Source organism: Littorina saxatilis, linkage group LG8, assembly GCF_037325665.1.
Source record: "Littorina saxatilis isolate snail1 linkage group LG8, US_GU_Lsax_2.0, whole genome shotgun sequence".
NCBI classification, from domain to species: Eukaryota; Metazoa; Mollusca; class Gastropoda; order Littorinimorpha; family Littorinidae; genus Littorina; species Littorina saxatilis.
In genome coordinates this window covers 9,617,655-9,634,487 of record NC_090252.1, presented here as the reverse complement: position 1 = coordinate 9,634,487, position 16,833 = coordinate 9,617,655, and the positions used below count along the sequence as shown (strand labels likewise).

Sequence of the window (16,833 nt, the reverse complement as noted above, 5' to 3'; positions counted from 1 at the left end):
AGAACCTTTTGGTTCACCAAACTCATCAATATGACGCTGCCAGTTAGTATGGAAAGAAAGAAAGAGAGAGAGAGAGAGAGAGAGAGAGAGAGAGAGAGAGAGAGAGAGATTGATTGATTGATTGATTGATTGATTGATTGATTGGTTGATTGATTGATTGATTGATTGATTGATTGATTGATTGATTGATTGATTGATTGATTGATTGATTGATTGATTGATTGATTGATTGATTGATTGATTGATTGATTGATTGATTGATTAAACTTTATTACAGAAGGATGGAGATTTTAGGCATTGCCTAGTCTTACAATCTGTCCTTGCAAACAAAGACGAGAACAAAACAACACATGAAAAGAGTATATGGACACTACGAATTTGACGAAACATACATATGGTAATAAGTAACATTTAAAAGCAAATCAAAAGTTATACAGGGGCGGATCAGTTGCTTTGTAAGGGGGGGGGGGGGCACTTTGAATCGAGAGTGACTGTGATGGGCGCGAAGCGCCCAAATTTGCTAGGGGGGTCGGAATTTTTTTTGCCCAAAGAAGCAAAATGGTGCCATCTGGTGCCATTTGAACTTAGAAATGGTCATAGAATCAGCATAGAAAAATCTTTTTTTTTTTTTTTTTTTTCGGGGGGGGGGGCACGTGCCCCCTGTGCCCCCCCCCCCCCTCGTCCGCCCCTGTTATAGATTAACTAAATAAAAACTATGAAGTATAAAGATAGCAAAAGTAACAATGATAATAGCAATGAAGGCAATGATGATGATTTCATGATAATAAGATTAATAACAATAAAATAATAATAATGATAATAATAACACTAAAAATAATGATAATAGTGAGTGCAAAGTTACGTTCAATAAGAGAGAGAGAGAGAGAGAGAGAGAGAGAGAGAGAGAGAAGACAAGACAAGACAAAATCTTTATTATCGAGGGTAATAGATAAGCAAGAATATTGCTTTTTTACATCCAGCCCTCGCCCTAATATAGGGTCAACAAGAACAGAAAACAATATAATCAAAGAATTATCACATCAAACTTAATACATTATAACTGTATATACAGATACAAATTTAAAAATAAATTGTCATACAGCATTTTAAGTACAATTTCCAATGATAAAAAGTGTCAATTTTTAACATAACTTAATTTAGATCTGCATATTATTATAATTTTGTTTAACATGCACATACATTTTAAATGAATCGATGAATCATTCAGCACATGTTTAGTTGCATTATGTGCGACATATAATTTTTTTTTAAGCTGTCTGTGTTTGTTTTATGCTTAAGAAAAATAGGCAGTAGGGGGGGGGGGGGGGGAGAGCGGGGGTCCGTAAAGGCGAAATACAGGTGGGGGTACTTTTGGGATGGGAGACAATTGGACAGTACGGTGGGGGTCAAATTCAGTATGTGGGGGAACACTTTGGGTTAAAAGAATGAAAGTCGCTAGTTCATTTCAATGCTTGTTCTCTCCGGTGCCAGGTTATGGATGACCCTCACAGACTCTATGCACATGCCGTATGCAGAGAGAGAGATAGAGAGAGAGAGAGAGAGAGAGGGTGAGAGAGAGTGAGAGTGAGAGAGAGTGAGAGTGAGAGAGAGAGAGAAAGAGACTGAGAGAGAGAGAGAGTGAGAGAGTGAGAGTGAGAGAGTGAGAGAGAGAGAGTGAGAGAGAGAGAGAGAGAGAGAGAGAGAGAGAGAGAGAGAGAGAGAGAGAGAGAGTGAGACAGAGAGAGAGTGAGACAGAGAGAGAGTGAGACAGAGAGAGAGAGTGAGAGGGGGGACGGGGGAGACAGACAGACAGACAGTCAGTTACAGACAAGTAGAGACAGAAAGACGGATAAAGAACACAGACACATGATAATGGCCCGACGGACAGAAAGAATGTGCTAACCCTGCCTGATTCTGCCTTCTCTTCTTCAATCAGTCTTTCCTTGTCCTTGGCAGCAACAGATTTTTCCAGTGCCTCCTTGTCTGCTTTGAGAGAACTCTCAAGCGATTTCTGGCTGTCCTTGCGTGATCTAGTCCTCTTTCGTAGTCTGCCAAGAGTAAAAAAAAAACAAAATTGCACAAAATCTAAGAACACTGAGAACGCAAAATAGCTTACTGATTATTGCCTCTCCAACGTTCTCAATATATTTTAGGTGCAAGTAAATTGATAAATAGAAAACGTCATGAAGACCTGGTAAGGAGGTTGCATTAACGCCGAATCAGTGGGGGAGGGGGGGGTTGTATTCTGTTATTCTTTCAACATTTATTCTTTCAACAATAACAAATTAATATAAGGCCAAAAAAAAATAGGTCTGTTTACGGTAACATAGGCCAAAAAAATAGGGTCGGTAGGTCGGGATTTTTTTTTTTTTTTTTCCCAAATGCCAAAAAAAAGTCTAGGGTCGCGCGAAAAAAATAGGGTCGGTCGGGTTACCGTAAACAGACCTATTTTTTTTTTTGGCCTAATAGCAAGAACCCACCAGCCATTAAAATCATGTGGTAAGACAACATAGTATAATGTACTACATCAAGCAGCATGCACGCGGCATGTTCTTCAATGCTTCAAATCATTGCCTCAAAGGGTACCTTGTAAAATGAGTTTCGGGAACCTTTTGCCTATTCATCTGAAACGTTTTGAAATTATCTGAATGCTTTCAATTGCCGTAGCCGGTACTTTGCGAACACATTTCTTAGGACCTTTAATTGATACCAATAGAGAAAAACAACTCTAACGCGCATTGAGAAAACATTACACGCTATATAAGTTCCAGCAACATAGAGTGATCTTTGTATTAGTGTCGCCACACACTACCACGCAGACTCCCGGCTCCAGTCATCACCCCCAACCCGAAACACACACACACACACACACACACACGCTCCAACCCGAAACACACACACACGCACACACACGCACGCACACCAACCAAAACACACACACACACACACATACACACACACACACACACACACACACGCACACACACTCCAACCCGAAACACACACACACACACACCAACCCGAAACACACACACACAAACACACGCACGCACACCAACCAACACACACACGCACACACACACCAACACGAAACACACACACGCACGCACACCAACCAAAACACACACACACACACACACACACACACACACACACACACACACACACACACACAAAACACATACAATACGTGACACAATAAGAGAAAGACGTTCTCACCCAGACGTCAGCTCATCAGCAGACGTATCACCGTCAGAGGTGACGGACTCAACACGCTGCAGCATCCGCAACTTGATGTTTTGGACTGCAACGAATCATGAGCACAATATACCAGATTAGAGAAATAAACAAAACATTTGTGTTCGTCCTCTTTTTGTACTCATAAATCGAATAATTATAAACATCGAAAAGCGATACAGCTGGATGGCGTCAGTCGACGTCGACTTCCTGGTCAAAAAAGTAGACTTTGTCATCAAACTCGTGCTTACTCCATGTTCGTTAGCGTATTGTTTTATCGATCCCGACTTTACTGCGCCAACAGCTATTAGTATTAGCATCCCTTCTATTAGCTATTTGTTATCAGTTATTACGAATAAGATGATCACTACTAAAAAACTAAACAAACAAAAACAAGACAACATCACTCACTCTCTTCGTCTTCTTCCGCATCGTCTCTCTCATGATCGACGGAAGTGAGGTATGTCTTGAGGAACTGAGCAAAGTCTCCGTCATGCTCCAACAGCTCATCGTACGATCCCACCTCCGTGATCCGTCCGTCAGCCATCACCACGATAGTGTCCACCATGGGCAGCCAGTGCACCCCGTGTGTCACCAGTACCCGGGTCTGAAATCATTCACACACTTGAAGCAAGTGCACCCCGTGTGTCACCAGTACCCGGGTCTGAAATCATTCACACACTTGAAGCAAATGCACCCCGTGTGTCACCAGTACCCGGGTCTGAAATCATTCACACACTTGAAGCAAGTGCACCCCGTGTGTCACCAGTACCCGGGTCTGAAATCATTCACACACTTGAAGCAAGTGCACCCCGTGTGTCACCAGTACCCGGGTCTGAAATCATTCACACACTTGAAGCAAGTGCACCCCGTGTGTCACCAGTACCCGGGTCTGAAATCATTCACACACTTGAAGCAAGTGCACCCCGTGTGTCACCAGTACCCGGGTCTGAAATCATTCACACACTTGAAGCAAGTACACCCCGTGTGTCACCAGTACCCGGGTCTGAAATCATTCACACACTTGAAGCTAGTGCACCCTATGTGTCACCAGGACCCGGGTCTGAAATCATTCACACACTCGAAAGATCCGTCGGTTTGGAAATAATTAGACAAACACAGATATTCTCTCTCTCTCTCTCTCTCTCTCTCTCTCTCTCTCTCTCTCTCTCTCTCTCTCTCTCTCTCTCTCTCTCTCTCTCTCTCTCTCTCTCTCTCTCTCTCTCTCTCTCTCTCTCTCTCTCTCTCTCTCTCTCTCTCTCTCTCTCCTCCCTACCCCCCCCCCGAGGTCTGAATACCTGTCCCCAAATAATTGTTCTTGATTTGATTAGTTTCCGATACGCTTCCTCACCTTGTCCTTGAGGAGTCCAGAGGGGCCAATGACCTGCTGGAAGATATGCTTGCCCACGTGACTGTCCACAGCCGACAGGGGGTCGTCCAGTAAGTAGAGGTCAGCGTCGTGATACACCGCACGTGCTACACTCACGCGCTGCTTCTGTCCGCCACTCAGGTTGATGCCCTGTGGGAATCCATACAATAGTATTTAGTATTCATGAGAGGAGGTAAGAGGATAAGATGTCAATCTTGTAATGTTCTTGCTGGACGAAAACAGGGTAAGAATGTTTGCAGTACTTGACAAATTTATTTGATAGAGATTTGTTTTCCTTGGTTTTGTTGTTGATGATGTTGTTGGTTTTTCTTCTTCTAATAATGAGGGTAACAAGTTGAAGACGAGTTGTACATGATCAAGGAGGATGCAAAAAAAAGGATTTTGTTTGTTTGTTTGTTTGCTTAACGCCCAGCCAACCACGAAGGGCCATATCAGGGCGGTGCTGCTTTGACATATAACGTGCGCCACACACAAGACAGAAGTCGCAGCACAGGCTTCATGTCTCACCCAGTCACATTATTCTGATACCGGACCAATCAGTCCTAGCACTAACCCCATAATGCCAGATGCCAGGCGGAGCAGCCATTAGATTGCCAATTTTAAAGTCTTAGGTATGACCCGGTCGGGGTTCGAACCCACGACCTCCCGATAACGGGGCGGACGCCTTACCACTAGGCCAACCATGCCGGTGCAAAAAAAGGAAATAATGGAAAGAGGACGTTAAAGGCACACTAACGCACTCCCGTGTTTACAAAGTGTAGTTTGCCCACAATCGATGTCAAACGCACCATAAGACCATATAATGACGATACGTCACCATGCGCGGACCATAATACATGCATTACAGCTTGTTCTAGCCTCTGAAAAAGTGAGGATGTCAACAAAGCCGCGGTGTTCTCTCCCTTGCATCAACGTTACATGTGTTGCCAAATCTATAAATAGGACGATCCAGATCAAAATGAAAATTCAAATATCTCAACATTTAAGGGGTCCTAGACCACAATATTTTGCAGGGAACTTAATTTAGTCTGTCTCCAGCTGTTGGTAAAGCAATTAGCGTGTATAGTCATCGAGTACATATGGCTTTAAGTTTAAAAGAAAGATGAAACAAAAGAAAGAGAGATGTCGGATAGCCTAAATTATTTTCTGAAGCCTTCATTTCCTTGATGGTTGTACTGGTTACACCTGGACACTACAGCAATGGCAAACCATACAAAAAACCATAACACACAAACAAAAAAACGTGTACTTTTTCTCCAATCTCAGTCATGTCACCCCCAGGAAGTATATCAAGATCAGCCCTCAGAGCGCATGCGTCCAGGACTTTGTTGTACTGTTGCTCTTTGCATGGAGTGCCAAACAAAACGTTGTCCCTCAGGGTTGCGTTCTGAATCCATGCCTGTTGCGATACGTAGGCTGCATTGCTCTGTTGAATATAAAAGACAGAGCCGTGAGAGTCTTGAACAAATCAACACACTCGTTATAATGCTCAATTATTTTTGCCAAACCAAATAGCACCAACATCGTGTCTCCACTGGTAATTCCTACTGAACAACATACTAAGCTTGCCTTATCTTCCAAAAATACAACTCTACCACAGCCCATGTTGCGGAAGAATTGCGCCCTGCTTTCCTGTGGCATAACTGCGACATCACTTGTTATTTTTCTCTACTTTTCGTCAGCTAATGCTCTTTGTTGTGAAGCCAAATCAGTTCAACGATAGGTTGCAAATACCCAGATCGTTATTTCCGTTTGGAAGGGATTGTGGGAAACGAGATCGTCTTGGTCGCCACAAACCACAACAGGGTCATTTACAGAACTTGTCTGTTGGAATCACACAAAAAATGCAAGTACCTGAGTTACAACACGCCCCTGCAGTTTTTCCATTTCTCCCAAGATGGCAGAGAGTAGAGAGGACTTGCCGCTCCCCACAGGGCCAACCACAGCCACCAGTTTGCCTTTTCGAATTTCAAGTTCGATGCTGCAACATGGAAACATTCTTGTTGAACACGCTGAAAACATTCAGGTTGTACTATATCATGACAATAATTCCATTTAGTTGGTAATCATAGCGATTGGCAACGTCACTGTACCAAGTCAACTTAAGTTGAATTATAGATAGCATAGCTGATATGACCTTCACGTTATTACCACGGTATTTCACGTCTCTATTTGAATATAACTGGTTCAATCTATAATCTCTAACCATAACAACGTAAAGCTCTATTTAGTAACCACAGAAGTGTAAGGTTACATTTAGCAACATCACATTTCATTTGGTGACCACATCAACACTACTGTTCAATTGATACCAATGACAAAACAGTAAAATACGTTTACGCTGCGTAGCAGTATCAAGTACCACCCCACAGGGCAATAAAACCAAGCGAACCTCATTTAAGCTATAAAATTTAATAAAATACAGACTGTGTGCACTTTCTGTGTTCACCGAAGTTTCTGTTCAATACAAAATGTCAACCCTGCGCTGCATTTTCAAATCTTTTTAACACACGCCTTTCAAAAAGATTTGAAGTAAGAAATGTCACCAGAAATGCGCTTTTTAGAAGAACCTTCTTCTTTCTAAATGGAAATACATGTAGGAGACCATCATGTAAACTCAGAAAGGAAACAAAACTGATTCGGTCCCAAAACGACAAATAGGTTTAATGGACATGAAAAACCCACAACCAACCAACCAACTCTCATGGCAAATGAAGAAAAAACATCGCAACGAAATTTGAAGTTACAAATAGCATATGCTCTTACCCTCTTAGTGTCGGTAGAGCCATGGCTGTGTCCCAGGTGAACGTTCCATTCTCAATCTTGACAGAAAAACCTGCACCACATGGGAGCAACAACAGTATAAGGCCAGTGCACACAAAAATACATATAAGACGTAGAAATACTAACATGGTTGCAGAAACAAGACAGATCTTTTTTGTGGCACAAACCCGGTATCTATGTTACCTAACAACAAGGGGGCGGGGTAGCAGTTAAGACAAAAGAGACTGGGAAACCAAGCATGCTTTGCTGACTCGCAAACCGGAAAACAGCAAAGACAAATGAACTGTTGACGATTGCGTTCATAGTCAAGTCCGAGTGCCTAAAGTAAATACCATGAAGGCCATTCTGGACGAATTGTTCTTTGATATTCTTCTCCTCCTTATGCTCATCCCTCCTCCTCTTCCTCTTAATCATCCTCATCATCATCATCATCATCATCATCATCATCATCATCATCATCATCATCACAAAGAATAGTACATCCACAAATACACCTTCCCTAGAACCATAACATGAAAAAAAAACTCACTTGAGTCTGATGAGTGTTGCACGTTGTCGTCACCGAGGTCAGCATTCCTGAGGAACTTGCCAAGCCTCCCGAGGGACACTTGCGCCTGGCGGACACACACATGAACTTGTTAGCCACTTAATACTACTACTACTAATAATAATAATACCGGCACGGTTGGCCTAGTGGTAAGGCGTCCGCCCCGTGATCGGGAGGTCGTGGGTTCGAACCCCGGCCGGGTCATACCTAAGACTTTAAAATTGGCAATCTAGTGGCTGCTCCGCCTGGCGTCTGGCATTATGGGGTTATTGCTAGGACTGGTTGGTCCGGTGTCAGAATAATGTGACTGGGTGAGACATGAAGCCTGTGCTGCGACTTCTGTCTTGTGTGTGGCGCACGTTATATGTCAAAGCAGCACCGCCCTGATATGGCCCTTCGTGGTCGGCTGGGCGTTAAGCAAACAAACAAACAAACAAAATAATAATAATAATAATGGACACTTTTGCCCCTTCACGCTAGAGCTCACGGCGATGTACAACAAGTTCAGTGTTCTACCAACTGAGCTACCAGAGCCCAACTAAAGTGGCTTCGTGTCATATGTTGGTAGAACACTGAACTTGTGATTCTCGAACCATATCCCACAAGAACATTCCAACACATACATGCAATCCAACACACATTCTCTCCCCATTCTCAAAAAACAACAACCGCGGAATTTACATTAGATATGAAATTATTCGCGGAATGCATGCAAAGGTTATTGTCATTATTAATAATAATAATAATAATAATGCAAACTTTTATAGCGCTATTCTAGAAAAATGTCTACTCTTAGCGCTTTACAATACATACATCGACCAAGCATACTATACACGCACAGGCAAAGAAACCGACCAAACATAACCAACAAACTATACATGCACAGGCAAAGAAAACGACCAAACATACAATACACGCACAGGCAAAGATAACGACCAAACATAAACAAACATACTATGACCAAACATAACCAACATACTATACGCGCGCAGGCAAAGAGAACAATCAGCACATGTAATAATTACTGACAACTAATAATGCAGGCATACAGTGACAGTCCAATACACAGCCTAAGCACAAGAACCACAATATAAAAACGTGTCAACAATACTATTTACACACACACAAACAGTGCTGACACAAAGCGCAGAAAATATATATACACGTTATTTTAGGCACTAGGTAGGGGGTGAGGTGGGGCGGGATGGGGTGGGTGGGGAGATGCTGGAGGGGAAAATCACTTGCGCTGAAAGAGGTGTGTTTTGAGATTTGTCTTGAATGTAGTGAGAGAATCTGTGTGTCTGAGAGGCAGAGGTAATCTATTCCAGGTCACAGGGGCTTGATAGGCGAAGGACCTCTCGCCACATGTCTTTGTTTGCACTGTGAGGAGTCGGAAGAGTCGAGTGTCGGCGGCTGAGCGAAGCTGACGAGAGGGGGTGTAGAGATTGAGGAGTTCTGACAAGTATTCTGGGGCAGAACCAGAAACGACGGCAAAAGAAAGAGAGGAGAGTTTGTATTCGATCCTTTTAGTGATAGGCAGCCAGTGTAGAGAGTGAAGAAGGGGTGTGGCGTGTTCATACTTGGAAGATTTGAAGACCAGGCGGGCAGCGTTATTTTGGATCCTTTGAAGTCTATCTAAAAGGTACTTAGGGAGACCGGCCAGAAGAGAATTGCAATAATCTATCTTTGAGAGGACTAAAGAACACACTAACGTTTTGGTTGCATCAGTGGTGAGGTAGTGACGGACTGTACTAATTGTGGGTGCCATTTTGGTGGTTACCTTGTATATCGACAATGCGCGATGACGTAGGTGTTCTCATGCACGCGTGATGCGTCGGCCATCTTGGTAAGCAGCACTGAGAGGTGACTGTGCGTGAGGCGTGCAATGATACATGTTTCTGTTTGTCGTTGCAAAGTGATGGGGAATTTGTACTGAAACCTGGCCATCCCTATTACGCCCAGGTTCAGTGTCAGCTTCTTGCAACCAAGGCTGATTACTGTGACTTTGTTGTGTGGACCACAGTAGATTTTTTGGTTGTGAGGGTGGAGCCAGACGCTGCCTTTTTGCAGCGCGCAGAGGAAAAAGCCAAGGCATTTTTTCAAAGAGTTGTCCTGCCAGAGATGGTTGCAAAACACTTCACAAACATTCACACAGCTTCAACATCTGTGATTGTCACTCCAGATTCACAGACACAGCATCTAACCAGAACTTCTGAAAGAATGCCACTCAGTCCTCAGAAAAGCAATCCTCCCCCGAAAAGAACCCAAAGAGTTATTTGTTCCAAGGGCAAGCCCAGGAGAAAAGTCAGTGTGTGGTGTTTGTGTCACAAGCCTGAAAGTGGTGACATGGTTGCTTGTGACAGTGAAAATTGCAAAGTTCAGTAGTACCACACGGCATGTGTTGGACTTGATTTAGTGTCAAAGGGTGAGCACAGGGTAAATACAAAAGACGTTGTTCCACACGCGCGTGTGGCCAATATTACTTAAATGCGCATACGCCTTGGTAGCGCGTTTCTTGTTGTGTGTGTAGGGAATGGAGGAGTGACGTAAGAATCAGAATACACTCATGCACGACTATTAGACAGAAAAGCCCAGGTCAGCATGAATGCCCTGCTTCACGAAGAATCAGCATGTTGAAAAAAAACAATACAGAAATAGAGGTACACAAACAGACATCCACAGGCCACAGGCATAGTGACACGGAGCCACAGATATATTCCTGGTCATTCTAGGGGACGATCATATGCAGTAGGTCCAAGGAGATCGTCAGTATGTTGAAGAAAAAGATGCAGACCGGGACAGAGAGAGAGGGAGAGAGACAGAGACAGAGGTAAACGAGAGATTCACAGTCACATACCCGAGCCATGAAGGAGAATACCATAGGCAGGAGGTCGAAGGAGATCGTCATTATATTGAACAGGCACAGGTAGACCGGGACAGAGAGAGAAAGAGGTAAAAGAGAGATCCATAGATACATGCCTGAGCCATGAATACGATGATCATATGCAGTAGGTCAAAGAAAATCGTCAGTATATTGAACAGAGACAGGGTGGTCGTGACAGAGAGAGACGGTGTTAGAAGAGAGATCCACAATCACATACCTGAGCCATGAATGAGATGATCATAATTATGCAGTAGGTCAAAGAAAATCGTCAGTATATTGAACAGAGACAGGGTGATCGTGACAGAGAGAGAGAGAGAGAGAGAGAGAGAGAGAGAGAGAGAGAGAGAGAGAGAGAGAGAGGATAATCATGGGCAACAGGTTGATTGAGATGTTCAGTATGTTGAACACAGACAGGCAGACTGGGACAGAGAGAGACAGAGTTAGAAGAGAGACCAGAGTCACATACCTGAGCGGGCGGGGATGTAGCTCAGGCGGTAGCGCGCTGGATTTGTATCCAGTTGGCCGCTGTCAGCGTGAGTTCGTCCCCACGTTCGGCGAGAGATTTATTTCTCAGAGTCAACTTTGTGTGCAGACTCTCCTCGGTGTCCGAACACCCCCGTGTGTACACGCAAGCACAAGACCAAGTGCGCACGAAAAAGATCCTGTAATCCATGTCAGAGTTCGGTGGGTAATAGAAACACGAAAATACCCAGCATGCTTCCGCCGAAAGCGGCGTATGGCTGCCTAAATGGCGGGGTAAAAACGGTCATACACGTAAAAGCCGTGGGAGTTTCAGCCCATGAACGAACAAACATACCTGAGCCATCATGGAGATGATCATGGGCAGCAGGTTGATGGGCGCCCTCAGTATGTTGAACAGGGACAGGGAGACGAAGGCCTTGCCGGCGTCAAGATAGTTGTCATCTGACATCAGGATGTAGGTAGCGAACGTTGCCAGGGTCACCTGCCACCAACAATATCAGCATTAGCACTTGAGTATGTGCAATCAATCCGCTTTTACTGACACTAACAATTTCAGTATTAGCATCTCAGTAATGGTAGTGAATCTGATTATTATTATTATTATTATGGTGAGCTTATATAGCGCGAACCACAATTAACTGTGCTCTCCGCGCTTTACATACTAATTTCTGCCGTGTGAAATGGAATTTTTTACAGACAGACAGACAAACAAACATTTTTTACACACAATATATAACGCATTCACATCGACCAGCAAACCTCAAGCCTGTTAGGCGAAACTTTACCTTTCACGGCCTTTATTCCAAGTCACACGGGTATTTTGATGGACATTTTTATCTATGCCTATACAATTTTGCCAGGAAAGACCCTTTTGTCAATCGTGGGATCTTTAACGTGCACACCCAATATAACTGACACCAATAATATTAGTATTATCGTGATTAGTTATTGAGTCTCCATAGTGAACCCACTCAATAGTGACACCAACACGTTCAGCATTAGCACTTAAGTATCCATTTTGAAACCTCATATAACTGATACCAACAATATCAAAAATAACATCTGAGTATCCGTGGACTGTGGTGTTCATTAGATTTCAAGCAGCATCTACCTGTAAACCTTTGTCTACAATTATACAACCATCAAGTAGCACTAGCCGCACATGTTCTCTGCACTCTTCATGTAACCAAAACTTACAGTCAATTACCAAAGGATTCTACAGTTACTGGCTTGGCCATTTTGATCTAGCCTTCCGCTAGATCACACCATTAACATAAACGCTGAAACAAGAAATGTCGGATAAAAACTTGACACACTTACCAAAAAGGGGGCACAGGTCCAGACAAAGGAGGAAAAGGCGTTGATATAGGCAGACTTCTTCAACACATGAAGCTCCTTGTTCCGTATATCTACCACTTTGTCTTCGAACGACTGTTCCCAAGCATACAGCTTGAGCACCTGACACAGACAAATAGACCATAATACGATGACGAATAATATCATTGTTATGTTCATTACTGTTCTTTGTCCTCACGATCTTCACGATACTGTCCACATGCGTGAGGCGTAAACACTCATGATGCTGTCCGAGAGCATCAGATCAGAAAACTGCACATGTATGTGCCTTGAACAAATCTTATTATACGCTTAAATTGAGTGTTAATAATAAATAATAATAACGATTACTTATATAGCGCGTAAACCTCGTGGTGACAAGCCCAGAGCGCTTTACACTTACATAATCACAATACAAACAAGGAAAGAGAACTAAATCCGAATAAATTCAAACACAGTCACACACACCCACACACGCACGCACACACACACGCACACACACACACACACACGCGCGCGCGCACACACACACGTACACAGCACTATTGTTAGCACAGTGTTAACCCGTACACAGCACTATTCAATACATTTGATCAAACAATAACATGTCCATCGTTCAACAACTTCACTTTTAGTATCATAGGTTAAAACCAATAAAAACCGGCACGGTTGGCCTAGTGGTAAGGCGTCCGCCCCGTGATCGGGAGGTCGTGGGTTCGAACCCCGGCCGGGTCATACCTAAGACTTTAAAATTGGCAATCTAGTGGCTGCTCCGCCTGGCGTCTGGCATTATGGGGTTAGTGCTAGGACTGGTTGGTCTTTCTTTCTTTCTTTATTTGGTGTTTTACGTCGTTTTCAACCACGAATAATGTGACTGGGTGAGACATGAAGCCTGTGCTGCGACTTCTGTCTTGTGTGTGGCGCACGTTATATGTCAAAGCAGCACCGCCCTGATATGGCCCTTCGTGGTCGGCTGGGCGTTAAGCAACCAAACAAACAAAAAACCAATACATGCCATGTTGTGAACTTATTCTCAACAAAAAGCCATCGTCTGTTTCTTTTGCCAACAACAACATTTTCTCGATTCGCTATGTGAATCTCTTAGCGCCTTGCAAGTATTCGACAATTCAAGTTATTGAGACGTGACATCCCAGTGCGCTAAGGGATTTATAGAGCAAATCGAGAAAACTCATTATTGAACGAAGCGCATAGCGCTGAGTTCAATAATTATTTTCGAGATTTGCTCTATAAATCCCTTAGCGCACTGGGATTGTTTCAATAACGATATTGTCAGTTAAACCAGCCTGCAAATGATACTCCGTCTGGTACATTTTGGCACTGCGGGAGGGCACTGCTGTATTCTGCTGAGTGAAGCGGTCGCCAGAGTTACTTCTCTTTCTCGCTTCATTTCCACCACACTTGAAAATAAAAACGCACTTGTGTTTTATGCTTTAACATTTAATCAGTCGAGAAACATTTGAAATTAAAATTGTCAAACAGTTCTTAAAATAAACAATATCAGAAGCACATCCAACAAAACAAAACAAAAAGTTCGGAAAAGTTCGAAAACAAATGACGGAAGAGCCAGTCATGTCACGTGATCCTGGCGGTCATTTCTTGAAAAAGATGTTCACTGTGCCGATGGAACAATTCGAAAAGATAGGGCCTTCTCGCCGTGTGGCATCCTCCGGTTCATTCTCGAAAGAAAAGAACCGTTCAATGTCTTCAGTCGTCAAATTTAGCTCCTCTGTCGCAACGTGTGCGGTGACTGTGGTTGTGCGGGAAGAACTTGGAGTCCATGTTGTTGCTTCGCTCCGGTTGCGCACCGAATCAGCTGGCCAGTGTGTGGTTCCATCCCCTGAGAGATCGTTGCTGCCATCTCAAGTTTCCTGTCGGTCGATGTCTTCTGATATGTTGCCAGTGAATTCACGCTCTTGTGGCCTGTAACAGCCATGATGTCCACGGGCGAAAAGTTGGCCCCAGCAAGTATGGTCGCACCAGTCGCTCGGATGCTGTGGTTCGTGTAGATCTGGGACAGATGGCAGAGCTTGCTCATTTTGGGCATAAACTTCCGGAGAGCATTTGCACCCAGCGGTTTGTTGTCAAACCAACAAGATTCATCCGGGGCAAAGGCGGCACTAGGGTACTGCCACAACCTCTGGCATTTGGGATTTAGCTTGCTGATATACGATTCGAAGCTGCTCACCGGACAGTATTCGGTGCCTGTCGCCATCATGACAGCTGTGAGGCCCTCTTTGTCATCTGCACGGTGGTTCTTGGTGAGTTCATCTTTTTGTTTTGTCACGCACTTCCTTCCTGTGTTTGGCTCTTCTTTGACTGTAAATGTGTCTTTTGTCATGGATTCCAAATTCTCCATGCCGCGTCGGAAAAAAATATAGTCTCACATCAAATTGGACTTTGTTTGCCAATCCACAGGGAGTGTGGGGATTGAAGTGCATGGATGAGTACAGCTTTTTGCGGTCAGACTCTGGTATTGGCGGGTGGTGATGGACCTCCCCCTTTCCTTCGGCTTTTAATTCTTGCATGGCAACTTTGAACATGTCATTGGAATGGGTGAAGGCGGGATCCTTGACAATGTCGTACATCTTTTTGTGGGGCGGGGCCTTCATATACCTGTTGATAGCATAGCGAAAACAATGCAGGGAGCTCCCTTGGTACAGTTGTCCGTTTGCTCGTCTGGCTTCCATGTAGAATTTTCCAAGGTTTTTGTCCAGGACGTCGGGTGCAAAATCCTCGAAAGTTGTGTTCAGATCTTTTTCTCTCAGATAGTCTCTGAATGCATTTGCCGCAGTCAAATTCGATCTCTGTAACATACAAATTGAGTGTTTCCTTATTATTTGATAATGATTATTGAGATTATGGCTCAGCGCTTCGTTCAATAATGAATTTTCTCGATTTGCTCTATAAATTTCCCTTACTGTCTTAGTCTTCTAAGTGCACTGTGATGTCTCAAAAACTTAAATTATGTATCACATAACAAGCATTACACATTTTTGTGATTATAACAAAAAGCATGCATTATACTTATAAACTTACATTTATAAATTATGTATACACAGAGAGTGGCACCCAGGGGCAAACATCTGTTTAAGCTTGCAGGAAACACCTTCACACACAGACATGCACTAAAAGTCTTTGCATCAATATTTGTAGGGGTGTACTCTTATCAATTCTTTTCTTAAGTATTACGTTGTGTGATTTCTGTCAGCAATAAGGAATGTTTCCTTATAAATTTGATGTAAATACTGGATGCATGCAGTTTTTAGTACTAGTTTCAAGGAACTGCATGAATGTTGTGAGGATTTCAGTCAAATGGATTACCGGCACGGTTGGCCTAGTGGTAAGGCGTCCGCCCCGTGATCGGGAGGTCGTGGGATCGAACCCCGGCCGGGGTCATACCTAAGACTTTAAAATTGGCAATCTAGTGGCTGCTCCGCCTGGCGTCTGGCATTATGGGGTTAGTGCTAGGACTGGTTGGTCCGGTGTCAGAATAATGTGACTGGGTGAGACATGAAGCCTGTTCTGCGACTTCTGTCTTGTGTGTGGCGCACGTTATATGTCAAAGCAGCACCGCCCTGATATGGCCCTTCGTGGTCGGCTGGGCGTTAAGCAAACAAACAAACAAACAAAAAGTCAAATGGATTGATACTCTTGACTTCGCACTTACCTTTGTGTTCTCTGCTGTCAGCTTCAGTCTCTTTTCATCAATTTCACCGTCAGTCAGGTGTGCAAATCTCTTTTGGTTGATTGTTCTGATGGTTGAAAAACAACTGTCCACTGACGTCTGCTTCAGTAAGCGCAGTGCTTTACCTTGTTTTTTGGCTGTTACATTTTACTCCCGCTGTAACTAAACATTAATTGTTTCTGCATTTTTTTTCATTTGACCGTTGCAGTAGTGATTTGATAATGTTTTTAAAAGTGTCACTTTATGATTCTCCAAGTAATCAGACAGATTTACTTGAATTATTTGGGTTTTTTTGGTACTCAAACCACAGGCTACGTTGTCTGTATTTGTTAGCGCACTCCAAGAGTGCGCTAACAGTTTTAGCGCATTGCCATTGGCCAATCGGTTTCTTCACATTGGTCATGTGACACCAGTACTTACTGACAATTAACATTATATTATCTTCATAATAATATGATAAATAACAG

At 43.4% G+C, this 16,833-nt stretch overlaps 1 protein-coding gene and 1 pseudogene across 2 annotated transcripts in view; both read right to left on the bottom strand.

Annotated features, from left to right (window-relative positions):
* Positions 1-16,833, bottom strand: part of LOC138972737 (multidrug resistance-associated protein 1-like) — a 58,325-nt gene that overhangs the window by 27,369 nt on the left and 14,123 nt on the right. Inside the window, exons 11-20 of one of the 2 annotated variants that reach the window (XM_070345406.1) lie at positions 12,646-12,783; positions 11,660-11,806; positions 7,941-8,025; positions 7,394-7,463; positions 6,482-6,608; positions 5,877-6,053; positions 4,589-4,756; positions 3,649-3,844; positions 3,244-3,304; positions 1,904-1,937 (exon numbers count right to left, since the gene is read on the bottom strand). In XM_070345406.1, coding sequence (XP_070201507.1) covers positions 1,904-1,937; positions 3,244-3,304; positions 3,649-3,844; positions 4,589-4,756; positions 5,877-6,053; positions 6,482-6,608; positions 7,394-7,463; positions 7,941-8,025; positions 11,660-11,806; positions 12,646-12,783 — 1,203 coding nt within the window. Of the gene's footprint in view, positions 1-1,903; positions 2,049-3,219; positions 3,305-3,648; positions 3,845-4,588; positions 4,757-5,876; positions 6,054-6,481; positions 6,609-7,393; positions 7,464-7,940; positions 8,026-11,659; positions 11,807-12,645; positions 12,784-16,833 lie in introns of both variants that reach the window. The other variant, XM_070345404.1, reaches the window with a different exon arrangement.
* LOC138973938 (uncharacterized) lies at positions 14,399-15,521 on the bottom strand (annotated as a pseudogene).